General features: G+C 44.4%; 1 protein-coding gene across 4 annotated transcripts in view; it reads right to left on the reverse strand.

Annotated features, from left to right (window-relative positions):
- Positions 1-20525, reverse strand: part of ENTREP1 (endosomal transmembrane epsin interactor 1) — a 47636-nt gene that overhangs the window by 4394 nt on the left and 22717 nt on the right. For 2 of the 4 annotated variants that reach the window (XM_045191216.3, XM_045191214.3), the window contains exons 3-9: positions 15959-16059; positions 11510-11638; positions 9963-10070; positions 9685-9827; positions 3203-3332; positions 2939-3017; positions 1445-1597 (exon numbers count right to left, since the gene is read on the reverse strand). In XM_045191216.3, coding sequence (XP_045047151.2) covers positions 1445-1597; positions 2939-3017; positions 3203-3332; positions 9685-9827; positions 9963-10070; positions 11510-11638; positions 15959-16059 — 843 coding nt within the window. Of the gene's footprint in view, positions 1-1444; positions 1598-2938; positions 3018-3202; positions 3333-9684; positions 9828-9962; positions 10071-11509; positions 11639-15948; positions 16060-20525 lie in introns of all 4 variants that reach the window. The other 2 variants (XM_045191219.3, XM_045191223.3) reach the window with 2 other exon arrangements.

A 20525-nucleotide genomic window follows, 5' to 3' on the forward strand; every position in this document is an offset into this window, starting at 1 on the left:
TGACGTGACACTCAGGCCTGGTGTTTCCACGTGGTCAGAAGCCAGCCCACAGCCGTCAGTGGTCACGACACAGGAGAGTTCAGTCTGCGAAGGCCTGGTAAGCAGGAACTTATTCAGCGAGGAAAGGAAGCAGGGGTGGAAGAACAGGTGGAGAAAGGGAGCATCCTTTTCCTCTGGAGAAAAGTAGGCATGAGGCTCTCTAAACAGTGGTTAGTGGTGGTCCTCCTAGGCTGTCACGAGCTTAACCCAGAGATTTAGACTCTTCCAGGAACACTCCCTACAGACACACTTGTGTGAGGACAGGGTGTACACTCAGTCACATGAAGGCAACCTGGTCCCTTCCACAGTGGAGGGCTCCCACAGGTGGAACACGTGCCATCCTCGCCCCTGCAGTACTACAGGATGGGGACAGATTCTGTAAAGATCTCTCTAAGCTGTCAGACAGTGAAGTTCCCGTTGAGGCTGGCGAGTGGCCAGCTTGAGTCCTCAACTTGGCAGGCAGGGCAGACACCCTCAGTGAAGAACGGCCTGGGAGCTGAGGGGTCAGGCTGCCAGCTGGCTGGGGTTGCAAAGGCGTGCTCGTTCCCAGGCGGTGGGGCTCCTCCCCAGTCAGGAGCCACCGCAGAGACAAGACCTGTGTTCTCTCTGGCTCCCACATGGTCAGCCCAGAGCTGTGTGAACAATACAGGCTGTCAGAGGGACGGAACCAGAATGTAAGGGGGGGGTGACACAGGACCTCGGACAAGGCAAGGAGAGAATAGTATTTGCATAGCGCACGAGGAGAGCAAAAGCCACTTGTGAGAATAGGTCACTGAAGGAAGCCGGTGCTGATGGGTTTTCACTTTCTTCCTTCAGCTGCTGTATTTTTTACAATTTTCTACAACGAAGACATGTTTGGAGATGTCAGATATTCATATATTCAAATAGCATCTATACACAAACAAACCCCCAAAGGGATGGAGATGAAGGGTGTGTTTCACTCTAACCAAAGTTCTTCAAACAAGGTTGGATTTAAAGAATTCAATCTATTTGTACACAGTAAAAAGATAACTAATATTAAAGTGCAGAAGAGGGGACAAAACGCCACCCTTTGACCTTTTCCGTGAGTGAGAATGTGCTCCCCCACAGGACCGCGAGCACCTGGAGAGCAGACCTGGGTTTGCGTTAATTCCTTTGTGCAGCGCCCACCACGGGACCGTCCACACCAAAATGCGTCTGATAAACTGTCTTAAAAAGAACAGCTCCCTACCAGCCTTAAAAGCTGCGGCAGATGTATACTCCTGATGTGCACGGAGAACACCTTACTTCCTCAAGACCTCTTAACCTCCTTTAAAATAGCTCTTCAACCGTAGGGTCCTGGGCAGCCAGAGCCTCCCCCCACCACTTCCACCTGGCACCTGGAGGCAGATGCGCGCTCTGAGGGGAGTCTGGGGAGTGGCCTCACCTCTCTCCACAGAATGATGGAGCAGGGGGTCACTCTTGGATCTTGTCCTCAGGGGCTGGAGGGGTCCCCCGCTTTCCATGGCCTGCAGCTGGTGGGAGTCAGCAGTTGAGGTGGATGCACTTTCTCCTCCAGGTGCATTGGGAATGTCCCCATCTGAGTAATTTTTTAAGAGGAGAAAGAAAATTGATTTCACCAGCCATAGCCCTCAAACTTTTGGGCAGGAAACACCTGTGAGGCCAAGCCTGCGGGGTGAGGGCAGCACATTTATTAACATTTGCTGAGGCAGCTTTACCAGGACGTTTGTATCTCCCAGCACTGCGGGGAGCGCTGCCTCTCCAAACCAGCACTCCAGGTCTAAAACAAACAAACAAAAACCTCCAAATCCAAGCTGAAATAAAGAAGCCTGCCAAAATGTCAGTTTTTTCTAAAGGTGTTAGCATCTTCTCCAGTGAGACATCCTGTTCACCTTCAGCATCGGAAAGCTCCCACCCATCTTACAGTTTCCGACAGTAAGCTGGATGAGCTTGGTAGGGTGGGAGGTAGGACCAGCGCAGCGAGGTGGCTGCCCTGGGGCCTGTAAATCGAGTACGGGCTGGGGTGGGGGTGCCTGCAGGCTGGGCTGTGGAACTTCTGGAAAGCCTCATTACAGAGCTAGTAGTCACTAAATAAATCAGTAAAACCACTCTGGAATTGGATGTCTTCTGCTCAGGAAAATAAAATCCCATTATCTGTGAGCCTGAGTGTGGTCGGGGAAACTTTTTTAAGAAATGGGAGAACTGCAAACATACTCGGGAAACAGTGTGCCACTGCCTAATTCTACATAAGGCAGAAGGTGAACAGAACAGAAACACAATCCCAAATGGTGCTGCTGAAAAATTACTTCCTCCTAAAAGAGCTAAACGCTGATCCATTATTTATGACCATGTGCAATTTTGTCCTGGTGGGCAATTCTCCGGACCATTTAAAACCTTTCCAAAGAGAGAGCTGTAACAATGTTACCTTAAATCACAAAAAGAAAAATATTTGGGCTCTAGCATTTAATTCAGGTCTGGAAATCAGAAATCACTCCCTGTTAGAGTGACATGACCTGGACCCTAGGTTATAAACGACAGCGTAATCTCACAGCAAATCACCCCGTAATAAATGAAATGCTTTCTTCTCTTCCAAAGAGCTCATCTTATTTTAACAGAAGTGAAAAAAATCTTTGGTTGGAAAACACAAGAATGCCGCCAAATTAAGCTCTGTAACTCTATCTCACGGGTCCCAGAGAATAGTTTGTTACTCACAAAAGATTCTAAGGGCGTCTGCATTTCTGTCCCCACGTCGTCTCGCTCTGTGAGCACTAAAGGTTGGTAGTAGTTTTAGGGAAGGATATAGCTTGACTCATTTGCTCCAAGAATATCTGATCTCCAGCAAAATACCACAAAATCATTATTTGATCATGTTCTGATTTTCGGAATCACAGGTTTGGGCAGTGAGAAGTGGGTTTATTACCTTGAGTCACGGTCATGCAGTCCTGCTCCATTGGGCTTGCGGCAGCTTCGGATCCTCCTGACATTCGGAACAAAGATGCCTGAATCACAGGAAAAAAGAGGAAAATTGGTTAATATCTAACTCAAGCATCATCTAGGCTCAGTGAACCTCTGAAAAAGATGGGCAGTGTGTGGGGATCTGGTGCACGGGGCTCCCACCGCTCTCTGAGCCAAGCGCTGCTTGTCCTGCCTCTGGTCAACAGGAGCGAAACTGCGTGCACCGTACCTGTGGCCGGTCCGTCTGGTTCACCACAGCTTCGTACGGAGGTGGGGGATCCAGAGGACAGAATACTTCCACGCCCTTGATTCTGGCTCCATATATATGCGGCAGCGGGATAATATTGGGACCACCCATCCTAGGAAAAGTATGTTGGCATCAGGAAGCAAGTTCTTCAGAGAGACCAGGTGACCTTAGTGGCTCCAGCTTGCTGGCCTTTGCCTGGAGATGGTTATCCTCGGGCAAGTAGCAACACATAGTATGCGATACCATCATTCCTGTAAAATCTACTAGGCAAAAAGTAAGCAAAAATTTCTAAGAGACAGAAAGCAGATTGCTGATTGCCAGAGGCAGAGGGGAAGGGAAGGGAGGAATGGGGAATGACCGATTGAAGACACACAGTTCCCTGGAGGAGGAGCTGAAAATGCTTTAGAACTAGATGGAAGGCATGCTCGCACCATATTGTGCATTTACTAAATGCCACTGGATTGTACATTTTCAAATGTTTCATTTCAGGTTATGTGAATTCCTCCTCGATTAAAGAAAAAACAAGACAGAGGGAACCTCAATTATTTCTTACACTAGTGCAGAACAACTTTCTTGCCTGGGTTTCCCTGATGTTTGATTCATGGGAGTGACTTACTATTTGTTAAAAAATATTTGAAAAGAGAAATAAAATTTTCAAATAAAGTGAACAGCACACAGGTCAGGGACAAAGCAGCACACAGCAGGAGGGACCCTGGAGGGACTAATTCTTCCTGAGGGCAGTCCTTCAGCCAACACTGACTGAGCAACGGCTGCATACCAGGCTCTGTGGTTTTTGTCCTGTGGGTGAAGGGTCCTTGACAACAAAAGCAAAAACAAAAACAAAAACCCTACAAGATTTCCTGCCAGTGTCCATAGAAAACTACACACCCACATACGTGATCTAGGTAACAAAGACCCTAAATATTAAAACAACAATTCAAAAATACATGGAAGTTTGTATCTTCTAACAAAACCTCCAGTTATAAAATAAGTCCTGGGGTGTGATGAGCAGCACGCTGACTGTAGTTAATAATACGGTGTATTTGAAAGTTGCTGAGAAAGTAGACCTTAAAAGTTCTCATCACAAGAAAAAAATTTTTTTACTGTGTTTGGTGATGAATGTTAACAAGACCTATTGTGTTGACCATTTGTAATACATACAAATGTCTAATCATTATGTTGTACACCTGAAATTATATTCCATTTCAAATATATATCATTTTTTAAAAATATACAGAATACCAAAAAGCCTGTATTCAAGCCATGGAGTAGTGGAGAATGAAAAAATTGATAACAGCAAAGTTTAATATCTGCTCTTAAAATGCAAGAATGGACACGCACTAAAGGAGACGAATAAGGAGGCAGGTTCTAGAGCCAGTTCATGCAGGGCGCTGCTTTTTCGGAAAGGTGCTCTCTGCGTTTATGGCCATTTCCTGTTATCCCTGGTGCCCATTTTCAAAAATGCAATTGATGGAGGAAAAGAAGTTGGAAAAGATGTCATGTTCTTTATTGCTAACAATAAAACTTCTGGAATTCTGGGATTTAGAAGAATGAGACTCTACAGCTTGAATTTAAAAGAAAAAAGTAACAAAGCTGTCCCCCTTTTTCCTTTATCAGAGTTTAGAAGGAAGACTCTCATTCCCTGCTTGACCTGAAAGGGAAGGGAGGAGGTTACGTTTTGACAGCCGCTGCAGAGATGTGGGCATGCTCAGTACAGAGCACATAGCAGACCTGAAGAGAGGCACCAGCACGAAGGGGCTCTCCCAGCGGTGGCAGGGAGGGGTCCTCGTAAAGTTATCAAAAGGGATATTACATGCTCCCCTCCAAGCAGGACTTGCCCACAGGTTTTTTTTGCCAACTCTCCATTCCAGCCAAAGCTGTGTAAGAACTATAAGCTCCAGGAGCCGCCAGGAACCCAGACCCTCTGGGGCCAGACTAACGCACTTTCCTGACCAACAAATAAGGTGACTCATTTACTCAGTGAGACCTAGGGCTTCCTCCCGTCCTCTCCAGAGGGCCAGTCTTCAATCCATAATTAACATAAACCTCATAAGCCATCTTTCTAGTGCTTGCAAACCCTGTATTTTTCCCTCCTCAGCCAACTGTGCCAGCATTCACTGCTGCACCCTCGCCTGGAAAGTTAGTGCCCCTGTCTGTTGGCTCTAGTGTTGTTTTGCATTCCCACCCCAGTGGCTACCTACACTGTATGTGCACAGGGAAGAAAGGGCTTGCTTAGGGCCAAGAGGCCAGAAGAAAGGTTTCCATTTTAGAGCCTCAACTGCAGAATCATTTCAAGAAGGAAAACTGACAGAAAAGAGGGGATACGCTTTATTTAAACTGATCACAGGATGAAATGGCTTTTACGGTGGTTATTGAAATGGCCAGAAAAAGCCTCATTTTGATGGAGTTCATGCAGAAGGAAAGTTCCCTTCCTATTAAGAAGCTTTCCCTTATTTATTTCCTTATTTACCTCTTGGGATGAAAAAGGACCTGTTGTGGGAAATGGGTCTGCTATTGACTGGCAGGCTTGTCCCTGATCCCTTATGGGTTTCATCTGGGAAGGTCTCCCGTCTGCAGATGACACAGGCCTCCCCTCTAGAGACTCTGTTCTGACTGCCTGTGGTGGGGCCCAGGTATCTGTAGGTTGCTAATGCCCCCAGGTGGCCCCAATGCAAAGCCAGGACCCAGAACACTGCAAAAGGAAATGGATCGTGGTGGCTGAAATTATATCTGGTAAAGATGATCAGATTTTTATTAAGAATGACCGTCTTTAGCCCTGGCCACATGGCTCAGTGGTTTACAGCGTCATTCCATGCACCGAAGGGTGGTAGGTTCAGTGCCCAGTCAGGGCACATGCCTGGGTTGCAGGGGACAACCAGTTGATGTCTGTCTGTGTGTGTCTCTCTCTCTCCGCCCTTCCCTCATCCCTCCCCCTTCCTCTCTCTCTAAAATCAATGGGAACATGTCCTCGGGTGAGGCTTAAAAAAAAGGAATGACTGTCTTTAGAAAACTAAGGCAGAGGTAAGATTAAGGGCTGTTCCTTAAGAGTAAGAGACGTGCCAGGAATATTTTAAACAGGGTAATTAACAGTGATGGAGCACAGTAGAAACTTTTACTTTAAGAAAAATGTTTTATGCCTGTTATTTTGTAACAATCCTGTCAGCAGCCATGTGACAATGCAGAAGAATGAGGAAACTGAGGCTCAGAAATGGAAAGAGATCACCCAAGGTGACCCTTTAGGAGACTCCAGAGCCTGAGCTCTTTCACATTCATCCCAAAGTCTCCAGGAAGCCTCCCCGATCCGTGGCCTGAGCACTGAGGGTGACCAGAGTCTGTTCTGGTTTGATGCTACAAAGAAGCCTTGAGGACTCATCTGAGGGTGATGCAGCAACAAGTATGTCCTTGACCAAAGAATGATCTGCCTCTGTGTACTGGAAAAGCTGTGCATGTCCTTTCACTGGGCGCCTGGTGGTAGGGCTGCTGCCTGTGGAGGGGGAGCAAGGCAGGGGTGCCCCACACAAGAGCTGAGCACTGGGTCACCACTAGCACAGCCTGGCCCCACTCGCGTGCGGGTGTTGAAGCTCATTAGGAAAGGAAATGGGTGGGCTTTGTCTTCACCTTTAAGAAATGCCCAGGTCAACCTGGCTCCCACCCTCTCTTCTTTAATTTCCTATAGCAGGTAACATCTCATGGTCCGAGTAGGTCCACATTCACGAAATAGTTTGGAGACTCTGGTTTGAGCCGGCATTCGAAAGGGCAATTTCTGAGAGTGGGGAGCCCCTGGGGTCATGGAGACAGGGCACACAGCCCCTCTGTACTGACAAACTGATGCACAAGTGGAGGGCCCGTGTTTGGACAGAGGTCATGGCTGCACTCAGGCTTCTGGCTATGACAGCAACTTGAGAAGCCCTTCCCAAGGAGACAAATGCACGAAGCGGTTGTTTATAGACATTAAATAAATAAACCTCTTCTGAGAGGTCACAACACCTTACAAGAAATGGGGAGCCTTCACTGTGTGAAAACACCATAATGGACTGTGGAAATTTTTAAAAAATTGTTAATATTTTGCCTGCCTTACAAGAAAAAAAGTTACCACTTGGGATTAAACATCTAGCGTCTAGAAAATTGATTTATCCAGAGAATCTAGCAAAGGCAGTCAAACTTAAAAATCTCTCTGAGAGCCCTGGCTACATGGCTCAGTTGGAGTGCCGTCCCGTACACCAAAAGTTTGTGAGTTCAACTCCTAGTCAGGGCACATGCCTAGGTTGTAGGTTCGATCCCTGGTTAGGGCATGTACAGGAGGCAACTAATGGATGTTTCTCTCTCACGTCCATGTCTGTCTGTCTGTCTATCTCTCTCTCTCTTTTTCTTTCTCTCTACCTCCTTCCTCTCTCTCTAAAATCAATAAAAACTATCATTGGGTGAGGATTAAAGGGAAAAACGTTTTCTTAAAGTATCTCTGATAGAATATGTATATAAAGGTGAATAAATTTAGCCATTTTGAGAAAGAAAGTGGGCTTCCCTCTGCCATTGGTGGAAGTTCAGCAAATGAGACTGTTTGCCCATTGGTGATATGATCTAGGACTCCAGGTATACAGTTTAGGCCAAGCAGTGTCTTCTTTCTCACAAGGGTGTTTTGCTTTAACACCCTCCCCCATGTTCCTTCTGAAAGTTCTGAACAGTAATGCCCTTGATGAGAAGCTTGTCTGTCTTCTTCCAACCTGGATTTGGCCAGGGGCTTTCTCAGGACCCAGAGGGACAAATCCGGAGGTGCACGTATATCCTCCAAGAGTGGAAATACCCACACTGCTAACCATGACTGTGGAGGAGCAGAGAAGAGGAAGGAAAGAGAGAAGAGAAGGTTGGGGGGCTGGGCGGGGCACCCCCCAGGCCTCTGCTGGACAGCACAATTCCCAAACCCACATGAGTCACTTTCCCTTTCTGCTACTACTATTAAATCTGTCTGTTGCCTCCTCTTAGGTGAACCAAGTGCTCCCCGACAGCCTCAGAGAGCCAAGGAGTTCTTCCTCAAGAGGGCATTTCTCTTCTGAATCATGAAGCACCAGGCATTTTACTGCTCTTCTGAACCCTCTGCACCCAGCCTGAGACTGGGTTACGGGTTTAGCAAATGTGCCCTAATGTGCACAAAGAATATGGGTTTTGTTGCTGTCTCTCTGGCCCCTGCAATTCCTGGCTCATTTCCTAAGGGAAGGAGTCCAGAAAAGCTGTCCTGGCCCCTGAGGCTCCAAAGTTTCAGTGCACCACTGCCTGACCAACAGGGGGGCCTGGCTGCTCCTCAGCCATCCCAGTCCCTCTGTCCAGCCAGCTGATGCCCCCTATGGCTTTGTGGGAATCCTTCCTTCCATCCGGGTGGGTGTCGAGGTGGGAGGACAAGCCAGGAAGATAACCCAAGGAAGAACCACTAACAGCATCTGGTGGTAGCTGGCAATGGCGACCTCTTTCAAAGCCACATATGGCTGCCACAAGCATAAAAAATGGATTTCCAAAAACACGATGCCTGGCACCAAATTTGACAACTCTCCACGTGTACCTTAGGCAGTAAAAATTTTAAACTCCTGGCCCTAAGAATATCAAGCTAAAGACTAGTGTTTCTGTAAAATTCAGAGGTTCTCTCCTGGAAGCTTAAATATAGGTTTGCTTATCCTCAAAATTCAGCTTAAGCTCACCTTGTCCAGGAAGCCAACCCTGACTGGCCGACCTTTCCTTCACGCTCTCTGCATCCCACCCCCGCCATTCCAGTGGTTCTCCTCTGCGCACTTAATCCTTTCCTCTGAGTAGCACTTACTGTGATCCTAACAACACTCACTTTGAATGATCCAGACTGTGAGTTCCTTGATATGAGGGAGGGGGACAGGGACGTTGAACTCATTTTGAATCTCAGTAACTCAACACAGTGACTAGTAAGAGAACTGATTAAACAGAGAACTGATTAAATGTTTGTTGAATGAATAAACTAAGCCATTCCTTAGAGAGATACAATTCTAGAACTTGGTAACAATCAGAGGAAGACATGGGGCATTTCATTCTACAGATAATAAATCCTGAGAGTTAAGAAACCGATGATCAAATTTTTAGCTAGAAATTTAGCTAGAATTAGCTAAAATGATAATAAGCCTGGTGTCTATTTTTTCCAGACTAGAGAGAAGTAATTAATAATTCATCTTTTTTTAATGGCTGGGAAGAGCTTCATGATTGTGGGACCTGCTGATGGTGTTATAATGAACATCGATTTGGCTTAAAGTGCGTTTCCAGGGCAACAGCAGCTCTCAATCATGTCAAATTACAGCAGTTATCTCACTGGGTGTCAGTTTTCCTGGGAAGCTAATTGAAATTGAAAAAGTATATCTTTAGGTCAAGGTTTGACTTTTCTTTGGTTTCATGCAGTTAATCAAAGAGAGAGTGTGCGCGCACCATACAGAGAATTGGGGTGATGGGGTACTTACGAGCGATACCGCCGATTCATCCGGGGTGTGCATGAGTAATATGTGGCGAAATAGGAAGGGGGAGGCACTGGTGGCACGAAGTCATCAGGGTCTGGGATGCGTCTGTGTTCATCCACTTCTTCAGCAGAAATCTGGGATTCATCCTAATTAAACAGCACCTCTGTTAGTCAACAGCCCTCCCCACAAAGGCTCAGAGAGAAAAGCAATGAACTGCACAGAAAGGCCCCTGGCCAGGTTCAGCAGAGGCACGGTCACAGTGCCACCTTGCAAGGACTTACGCTGCAGGATCTCCTGGCTGCAAATATCTGGAGGTAGCGAAGGGCGGCTGCCACCAGGCAGACGGTGGTGGTCAGGGCATTCAAGGCACACAGGGCGAAGAGGACTTTCTAGAACAAGGAAACAATGACGGCACTGAGTACTTCAAACTAGATGCCCAGAATGCAATACAAAAACAACTTTAAAATAATAATACTGCCCCAATAAGACAGTTCTCATGAGAAAATGCATGTGAAGAACTTACATGGTAAGTGCCCCCCCCAAATGCTGGTGATTATTATGACTCATGCAACAGGGTGTACTTCTTAATTTAACAAATTTATCTTAGAAGCTTCCTGTCCCAGAAAGACCTGATACAACATTAGTTCTTTTTGCAAGCATCAGAATACGGTCTGGAAACACTCCTCCCAGGAAAGCAGTGAGCTTCTCTTCTGAAGTTGGCGTCCCCAGTGGCACCCTCCCCCTCCCACAGCCTTGCACCAGGGCAGCTTGCTGCTTCATTCGTGGCCACTGATTCTATTTCAGGAGCTTCTGGCAGAGCTGCCCCGAGCACCCAACTAGGACAACGGAGGGGGCGGGCTGCCCGAGTGTAAACAGGGCTTCTCTCCTCTAAACACACGTCTCAAAATAGTAGCAAAGGCAATTTCAAAAGTTTCTGTTGGAGAAACTGTCCTGGCTCCTTAGTGGGGCTTTCCCCAAGCGAAGTCCTGGCTCAGAAATTTTGGGGGTGACTCAACTACCAAAAATCCCCAAGCCAAATAAAGAAAGCCATGTCTATGTCCTTTGTAATCCAGAGAGCTGGCAGCTTCTCTCTCTGCTTAGAGATTCCTCCTTCCCACAAAAACTTAACCCCAAAGATCTAACTAAAGAACGCCATCAGTGGTAGACTATCCAAAAGCTAATACCTCACAGTTCACCAACTGATCTTGTCACTCACTGGGCTAACGGGCCTTAAGTGAGAACACGATTTTTATCCAATTCCCTAATAAAGGTTAATTTTGTATTTCTCTTCAACTAGGATCATTTGTTTTTAATCCCTTTTGTTTACTATAGTTGTTGCCTGTTAAACAACAGGTAAAGGTCTTGAATTTCTCCTGTATTTCCTGGCCGATACCCCTCCTAAGTCTGTGTCGCAGAACCATAGCACTCCACAGCCCACAGGATTACTTTATACTAACACAGGAGCGTCAGAACAATGACAGATGGGTGTGCGATTTCAAGGTTTTGCGGAAAGCTACATCATATGTGTATATACAAACATACATATATACATGTACATGTATGTATATACTTAGGCTCCTTTACATGTTTACTATTTTATAATTCTTGAACACAAAGAAAGTCATCCCATAATTTAAAAGACACACAATAATATGTGATTCTTTCTGTGTTCAATTCTGTCTCTGAGTCACTGATGAGGGGTTGTTCACATCTGTTTTCAGCAGCATAACTGTTTGATGGAGGTAACATAAGAATATTTCAAGTAACTTTGTTTTCTCTGGGGATCTTGGGTATATTTATTGCCGGGGGTAGAATCCACTCGAGGTACCTTAAGTAGAAGGTGAACCGCACTACAAGGCTGAACCGGGAAAAGTTTCAAGGCATTTTCTTTATCTGTGCATTTGGCTGGTTGAAATTCTTCACAACAGAAGCAAATCTTGCCTTCACCTAAATCCACCTTAAGGGGGAAAAGGCAGAACAATAATTTAATTATTAAGAAAAATACACAGGCTACACCATGGAGCACCAATCCTACAGAATGAAATATGGGTTTAGTGTCAGACAGTGTCTATATCAGTCCGGATAGGCTCAGCTATGCTGTGGTAACAACCACTCCCCAATTTCCAGTGGCTTAACCAAACAAGGTTATTTCTTCAACACACTACATGTGCATTTAGGTCATCAAGGGCCTCTGTTCATCATATTCAGCTAGAGATCTAGGTTGATGGAGCATCTACCATCTCAGACTGGTCACCACTATGCCAGAGAAATGGAAGACACAGAATGAATTGCATAAGGGCACTTAAAGTAGGGTTGCCAGATAAAATGCAAGATACCCAGTTAAATTTGAATGTAGATGACTAACAGGTCACATTTTTTAGTGTAACTATGACCCAAATATTCCATGAGACATGTTTATAGTAAAAACAGTGAGCTATTTGAAATTCAAACTTAATTCATTGGTTTTTATTTGCCAAAACTGGTAACCCTAGCTTAAATCTTCCTCTTGAAAATGACACTCAACACTTTACCTCCCAAAAGATTGCCAAAGCAGATCATGTGGCCCCACCAAACTCCAGAGGGCAAGGAAGTTCAGTCTACCATGTGTCTATGAGAAGCAGATGGTATTTCGGTGACAGGAGCCCTAAACCATGTACGCTTAAAAAGATCTCTTACTTCACATCTTCCACGTTTTCTTTATTTGAAGTTATAATGTCACTGATCAGTAATTTCATATATATTTGAGTGAGAGGCTTTGCAAACTTTTGGTCACTTTTCCAAGTTTCTCTTGAGTCATGTTGTGAAAATATGTACCACCTGCTTGTGGCTCACAAGACCTATAATTTGAGGGCAGAGGTTTGTTCTTACTTGCCCTGCTGCTTGAGCTATTGAAGTTGACTATTCTCTGTTGGCTAAAGAGAAAGGCCACACCTCTCACACTTGCTAAATTAATCAGACAGTTTTGACTTACCATGGATTTGGGGGTGACCCATGTGGGTGGAGAGGAAAAGAGGAAAGGAGAGCATCTCTTACCCCAAAAGACTTCATTTGTCAAATAGCCTCCCTAATGAAAAGCAATTACGACATGGCCCCATTGATTAAAAATTATGTGTTTTATGCATTAAAAATGGCAAGAAAATGTCATCAAGTAGGTAACTATGCTATCTCAGAATAGTTAAGATTTCAAGTGATTTTTAAAATTCTGTCCTATTCTTTTACAGCTTGTCTAAATTTTTACAATTGTATGATCAGAAACAATCACAGATTTGGTTTTGTGGTGAGAAAATTTTTTAAATTACAAATACACTTAAAAGTTTAAACAAATATGCATGCCCTGACCCCTCCCCCAACTCCAGGGCAATTGAGAATCTCTGCATGTGGGAGCCAAGTTGGGGTATTTTTTTAAATGTTCCCCCAGGTTATTCTAATGGGCAGCCAGGGTACAGAACCACAGAATTTCTCATAAAAGTCAACTACACCCTTAACCCCTGCAATCTGGCTTCTGTTTTCTCCAGGGCTACCAGTGATCCAACCACTAGGCTAATTTCTCACTATGGCCCTCCCAATGTGGTTTCTACCCACTCCCTTTATTTATTCATTATTCAAGGTCCTTCTCAAATGCCTATATTCCAGGTAGCCTTCCCCATATCCCATGGATACAAACCCTTCTTCTGCATGCCCTAGAACTGCGTCTTGCTGATAGCTGAACACAGTCTACCCTGTTCTGTAATTGGACATTTATTCGTCCCCTGTATGAACACTGATCAAGCATTTGCCATGTCTATACCTACCGGTTTTTTCAGACTATAGGACGCACTGGACCATAAGGCACACCTAGGTTTTAGAGGAGGAAAATAGGGAAAAAACCCGCTCCACCGCCCCTCCCCCCAAGCCAGGTAATCTATATTCAGACTATAAGACACACCCCCATTTCCTCCCAAATTTGGGGGGTGCATCTTATAGTCCAAAAATATAGTACTCCTCTTGCTAATGATAAAATTCTAGGTCAGAAGTGATGTCTGACTTTCCTTTCTACTATCTGAAGCCTCTAGCATGGTGTCTTGCTTATAACCGATGCTACAATTTTGCTCAATTATCTTTCCATATACTGTGACTTTTTGCTTCCAGCTTGTGTCTGCTCTCTTTGCTCCTTTCTAATTTGCTGTGCAATTAGTAATTGGAAATCCAAACTTTCTTCAAAATTTTTTTCTGGGAACTCTTCTGTATATAAAGAAGGGTGCTGAAATCTCCCAAGATAATAGAAAACCAAGGAAATTCCCATCTGGAAGAAGAGAGAAGACAGGTGTATGAATATCTAACCCAAAAAAGAAAAGGAGAAATGCCTGAGTGATGTGCAACTAGGGCACTGTGGAAGATTATCGTGTGAGGGACCAGGGACTATTTCCTGAAGGAGATGACCTTTGAGGCTTTAAAAGACTGATGATGACCATTGGGTGAGCAGGGAAGAAAGGCACAGGGAATTTGGCGGGGGCGGAGGGGGGCGGGGGCCGGAGAGACAGCATTGTTAGAAATAAGAAAGTACGGCAGGAGCCTGGGTAATGAGCTGCAGGCTCTGGCTCAATTTCGGGGAGCAGTAGCCACTGCAGGGAGCATGTGGGATGAGGGTGAGGCACAGAGGGCCTTCTAAACCAGAAAGGGCTGTGAGCCTGGGGCCCCTTCACTTTCGGTTATTAAAGCATTAAATGACAAGAATCAAAAGGGCTGTTAAGAAGGAGCAGCAGTTTTTTAGTGAGTCCCTAAGGAGCGTTCCTGCTTGGGAAGGTCACGGGTTTCCTTCCCTCCAAGGGTCTATCACAGCCTTTGCAGAAATGTGGCAGCCGGCTTCCAGCATCCGGCTGGTTTCCAAGGGTGAGACTGCCTTGACACCAAGTTCTAAATTGGTGACATCTAATGCAACATCTAAAAAAGTCTTTTTCTTTAATTAATTTCTTTAATTATTTATTTATTATTTTGCTTTTGCTTTGTGTCACAGGGAGATACTTGTTACTACAAAGTCCTTTTAAAAAGTTCAGAGATATCGAGCAATTTCGCTTCTGGGTATACATCCCAAAGAATTGACAGCAGGTTCTCATATAGATATTTGTAGACCTTTTTTCATAGCAGTATCATTCGCAATAGCCAAAAGGAGGAAGCAACCTTATCATCATGGATGAATGAGCGGATAAACAAATTGTGCGATACACTGTATTTTTCAGACTATAAGACGCACCCCCATTCCCCCCCCAAATTTTGGGGGGGTGCGTCTTATAGTCCAAATGTAGCTTACCTGGCTCACAGGGGGTGGGGAGTGGCGGCAGTGGAGCGGGTTTTTTTTCCTATTTTTCTCCTCCAAAACCTAGGTGCATCTTATGGTCCAGTGTGTCTTATTATAGTCCAGAAAATGCAGTACATACAGTGGAATATTATTCAGCCTTAAAAAGGAAGGGAATTCTGACACATAAAACAATATGGATAAACTTTAAGGACATTATACCAAATGAAATAAGCCAGTAAAAAAAAAGTACTGTATGATTCCACTTATATGAAGTACCTGGAGTAGTTAAAGTCATAGAAGGTAGACAGTGGTTGCTAGGGGTTGTTGTGGGGGGAACGGGAGTCATTGTTTAATATGTACAGAGTTTCAGTTCTGCAAGGTGGAAAGAGTTCCGGAGGTCGGTTGTCGAATGCTGTCAATGTACTTAACACTACTGAATGGTTAGGGTGGTACATTTTATGTTCTGTGTATTGTACCCGAATTAAAACTTAGAAAACAATCCAGAGATGGTACAGGTCTACAATTCTGAAATCCAAAAAGTCTCTGTTACCGCTGCTGTCCCAGACTGCACTGGGGCACTACAGAATAAATACATCGCATGTATCTTCTAAAATTTGGAAAAACGCCAAAATCTGAAGCACACCTGGCCACCAAAATTTGTGGATAAAGGACTGCTGACCTGTAGTCTCATAATATCCATTTTTCTTCTTTCAATGAGACCAGACAGATATTGATAATGGAGACCTAATCCACCAATTAACTAATAATGATACATTATATTACTGTGGTTTGGGGTTCTGCTGGCTGGCCCCTGTCTTGAAAAAAATAACTGACAACCGAAGTAAAATAATTAGCAGGCAGCTTCCTTTCCAATTTCAGGTTTCACTTTAGGATGTTGCCTGGTGCTGGGTGTTCCCAGCCAATCACTGGCACCCAAGATAAGCCAGATAGGCCTGTGGGTCTGGTGCACATGGTGTTTTATTACTGCTTACCAAATCACACCTGGGCACGCTGGACACGAACTGGGCCCCTTGGCAGCCCAGGATAAATCCAGCTAAATTTAAGAGGACACATACCACAGAGAGCAGCACAAAGAGGTTTACCTGAAATGGGAAGAAAATGAGTAGTTAGAAAAGTGACAGCTATTGTTAGATTGTTCTTAACTTCAATGTCTCTGGTTATATTTTGTTTGCTTTTTTTTTCTATTGCTTATGTTCCAGTTAAAGGTGACAGTGGGAAGAGGGGATTACATGAACTACTATAAAGGACACATGGACAAAATCAAGGGGGAGGGTGGAGGTGGGGGAGGGAGGTGGGTTCAGCTGGGGTGGGGTGGAGGGATGGGGAGAAAAGGCATACAACTGTAATTGAATAACAATAAAAATTTTTAAAAAATGACAGCTAAATTCAGAAAGTTTTATCTGAATAAAACTAACTCATATTCTCTTCCCAGAGGAAACATTTTTTAAAAAGTCAGAACCATGTTCTTAGTATCCAAACTTTTTCCTACTACTTTTTAGAATTTTTAAAATGCACTCAGGAATGCCATTAACCTTCAAGTCTTCTCAATCATTTCATGTCCCTTTTTTTTTTTTTTTTTGCAGATAAGGGAGTTTTGATCCCTATCTTTTTTCTGTACATTACATTAGCCATGGCTATTTTCTCCTTGAGCCACTATTTTTTCTGAGGTTTGTAGAATCAACAGTAAGTAGACAAATGGAGAGTTCTAGAATATAAATGGAACCCAGGGAAATCAATGAGCTCAGAGCCATTCCTAACCAGAAATTCTAGTATATAGGTGAAAGTAAAGATGAGCCTTTTTGCAGTTCTGCAGGAGACAGGCTGAGCCTCTCCTGATAAGACTGGAATTTCTTCTGTTGCCCCTCAAACCCTGCATCCAATCACTGGCCAGACAGAGTGGCGCCAGTAACCGCCAGGTAGGATTTATCTACAGCAGTATCAGATGCCTTGAGAAGAAAGCATAGTGACGATCCTTATGCCCACCGGCACACCGCTAATCTTCATAACTAAAGCTTAGCATCATCGGCTATAGAATGGGTAAGAGTTCACTACCCAACACTAGACCCCAAATTTCACCATTAGTATCTTAAGTCCAGCTCATCAAATGACACCATTAAGAAAATCAGTAGGCAAGCCCCAGATTGGAAGAAAATGTCATGCATATGTTGACCAAAGAACCTTTTCCAGAACAGACAAATAACTCCTCACCTCAATAATAAAAAGGCAACCCAAATTAAAAAGGGGGCAAAAGACTGGAACATATACTTGACAAAAGAATATACTTGACGAAAGATACAGGAATGGAAAATAAGCACATGAAAAAGTGTCAACATCATTAATAACCACAAAAGGAAATTAAGACAATGAAGAGATACCACTTCACACCAACAAGAATGGTTAAAATCAAAAAGACTAGCGCTAGAGCAGGTGAGAAGGAGGAGCACACGGACACTTGGCAACGCCTGTCTGGGTATAAAATGGTACCACCACTTCAGAAAACTGTTTTCAGTTTCCTAAAACTTAAATATAAATCTCCCATGCAGAAGAATTCCAAATAATTTATGGAGATAATCTACCCTCAACTCCCTACACTACAAATGCGGGCCGTGCAAGTTGAGTTCCTTCCAAAGAACACAGCACGAAAGGACCGAGGGGGAGCAACTTTCCAGAGGAGGAAGCTGACAAACACAGCATCAGCCAGGTGAGCAAGAGTAACATCACTAATAAGACAGGCTGATGGCAGGCGCCCTTGATATAAGATGATGAAACTAGCATGTTACCTCTGTGGTCTTCCTCCCCAGTACCCGTAATAACCTCAGTCTACTCAGAAGAAAAACAGCAGGCAATCCAAATTGAGGTACCTTCTACAAATGCCTGCCCAGTACTCCTGAAAACAGGCAAGAACCTCAGGAAAAACAAGAGAAGTCTAAGAAACAGTCACAGCCAGGAAGAGCCTAAGCAGACATGACCACTAAATGTAGTATGTCCTGGGTGGGATCCTGGACAGAGAAACGACATCAGGCATAAACTAAGGAAACCTGAAGAGTATGCATTTTAGTTGATAATAATGTATCAATATTGGTTCATTAATTGTGACCAGTGCACCATGCTAATGTAAGATAGCAATACTAGGGGAAACTGGGCGTGAGGTGTACAGGACCTCTCAGCACTATCTTTTCAATATTTCTGTAAGTCTAAAACTATTTGAAAATAAAATTTTGATTACAAAAAAATTCTGAGTATACACCCACCATACGACCTGTAATTCCACTCCTACAAAGAGACCCAGGGAAATAAGTGCAATTGCCCACAAAAAGACTCATGGGAGCTAGTTACAGGAGCCCTCTTCATAGTAGACCAGACGGTGGAACGAACTCAAATATCCAACAACAGGAGAATAAAGAAAGTGTGGTGTCTTCACACAGTGGAGTGCTTCCAGCAACAAAAAGGGACGAAGCACTGATGCACAGTGACAACGTGACATTCAGAGACATTACGTTCAGTAAAACAAGCCGGACACTGTATGACCCCACTTGCACAACATTCAAGAACAGACCAAATGATCACAGTGATAGAAATACGAAGAGTGGTTTGCCTGTCTTTTAAAGAAAGTTTTGGAGTGAAGGGATAGACTGGGAAAAGAAAGGGGAATTTTCTGGAGTGATAAAAATGTTCTATGTAATTTTTTGTTTATTGTCTACATGGGTGTGTGTATGCTTTTAATGTAAGAAAGAAAATCCTGAGTCTGGCTGTCAGAGCAGCAGGGTGAGATCACACAGTGAATGGCTATTTCTAAAATGTCACGGCAACATGAGAAAACGCCCCAGGGATTCACTGCCTGGGAGATGTGGCTTCTCTCCTGCACTGGACGCTGGATAGGCTGCCGATGTAGGAGTCAGGGTCAAACCACCAGAACGCCACCCCTGCAAATCCCAGGATGAGGACCTGAGCTGCATGTGCTGTTCCCCAAATTTATTGCTGTATATGGCTTTATTATTATTACATTATTCTTATTACTATCTGGCCAAGCTCACTGGCCAAATGGTTGCCCCAATAACTCTTGTGTAGACTACGGGGCATATATCAGACATGGGGGTGATTAGGATACCAAGCATATCTCTTTCAGAGGCTGGATCAGGTTCAAGGGCATAAAATATTGGAGTTATAAGGGACCCACTTAGGATTTACAGGGATGTTCAAAATGGGCGCCTTTGGCTTTAACTTGGTTATGATGGTATAACTTTCAAGACCCAAATTCCCATCCCAACCATGACCAGATGGCATCCCCTCAAACAGAAGATGGTAAAACCTCAGCTACTAATGAAGAACATCATAGCCACAAACGCCTCTCAGCCATATTTGGAAAGGGGAAGAATTTCTTATATTTCTCACACTGTCATCATTCCTGCCTTTAAAAAGGTCACTGCAGAGATTTGAGTTTCTTTTTGTGGAAAGCACTTGAACTTAAAATCAGGAGACCTGGTTCACATTCATGCTTTCCCACTTGTTTGTCATGATATCTTAGGCAGCCTCTTTGAGACTCACTTTTCTCATCTGTTAAGTGGGTCTGTCTTCCAGCCTACCTCACAAAATTATTGAGAGAATCACACAAAATTATGTATATGAAAATCCTTTGTAAAATGCTCTGCAAGCAGTTTTATCAGTGTTAATAGTAGGCATTTTCTATTTCGAGGAGTAGCTTTGTTATTACAAAGTAAACTTCGCAAAATGAATTTCACTAAGTCCAATACTTGCATTTTGCTCTTGTGTTTGTGACACAGCCAGATTATGGCAGCTGGAAAGGTACTCTGTTATAAGAATAATCTGAGCCTGGCTGGGTGTCTCCGTTGGTTGGAGCATCATGCCATACACCAAAAAATTGTGGGTTCAATTCCCAGTCAGGGCACATGCCTAGGTTGTGGGTTCCATCTCCTATGGGAGGCAACCAATGTCTGTCTGTCTGTCCGTCTCTCTCAAATCAGTAAGCATATCTTCATCTAAGGATTAAAAAAAATAACCTACAGTTATATGGTTTCCAAAACTTCTCCAAAAAGAATTCTTTCTGCAGTCTGCTTGTCTTAGAAACTCACTCCGTGCTAACCTTTGACACTAGTGTGAGGGGCATCTCCTGTTTGCCCCTCCAGATCCTCTCTCCACTCTCCACTACCCTGCGCCCACCCCAGAGAGGCTGACCTGTGAAGACAGTGTCAGCGGGGCTCCTTTGCCCTCTGGCCTCTAGTTAAGTTCAGCTGATGGGGATCCCTGACAGAAGATCTGAGGGAGGAAGGAGGGTGAGGTTCATGTAGTTATTTCCCTGGTTCCCCGTGTGCAGCCTCAGGCCAGCTGTGCCCCTCAGTGGGAAGCCACAGGTCCCTCTCAGGGGGTCCTCTGTTCACGCCACTTCCAGATTGTCCTACGCGTCCTCTTCTCACGGCAGGCCCAGGGACAGCCACAGCCTCACCACTCTCTACACCCTGCACATCCCTTTGCGAACAGACCTTTATTAACCTCTTGTCAAGTTATAGTTTTATTGGGTCATCTGTGTCCT

The sequence above is a fragment of the Desmodus rotundus genome, chromosome 1 (assembly GCF_022682495.2).
Source record: "Desmodus rotundus isolate HL8 chromosome 1, HLdesRot8A.1, whole genome shotgun sequence".
In the NCBI taxonomy this organism is placed as follows: Eukaryota; Metazoa; Chordata; class Mammalia; order Chiroptera; family Phyllostomidae; genus Desmodus; species Desmodus rotundus.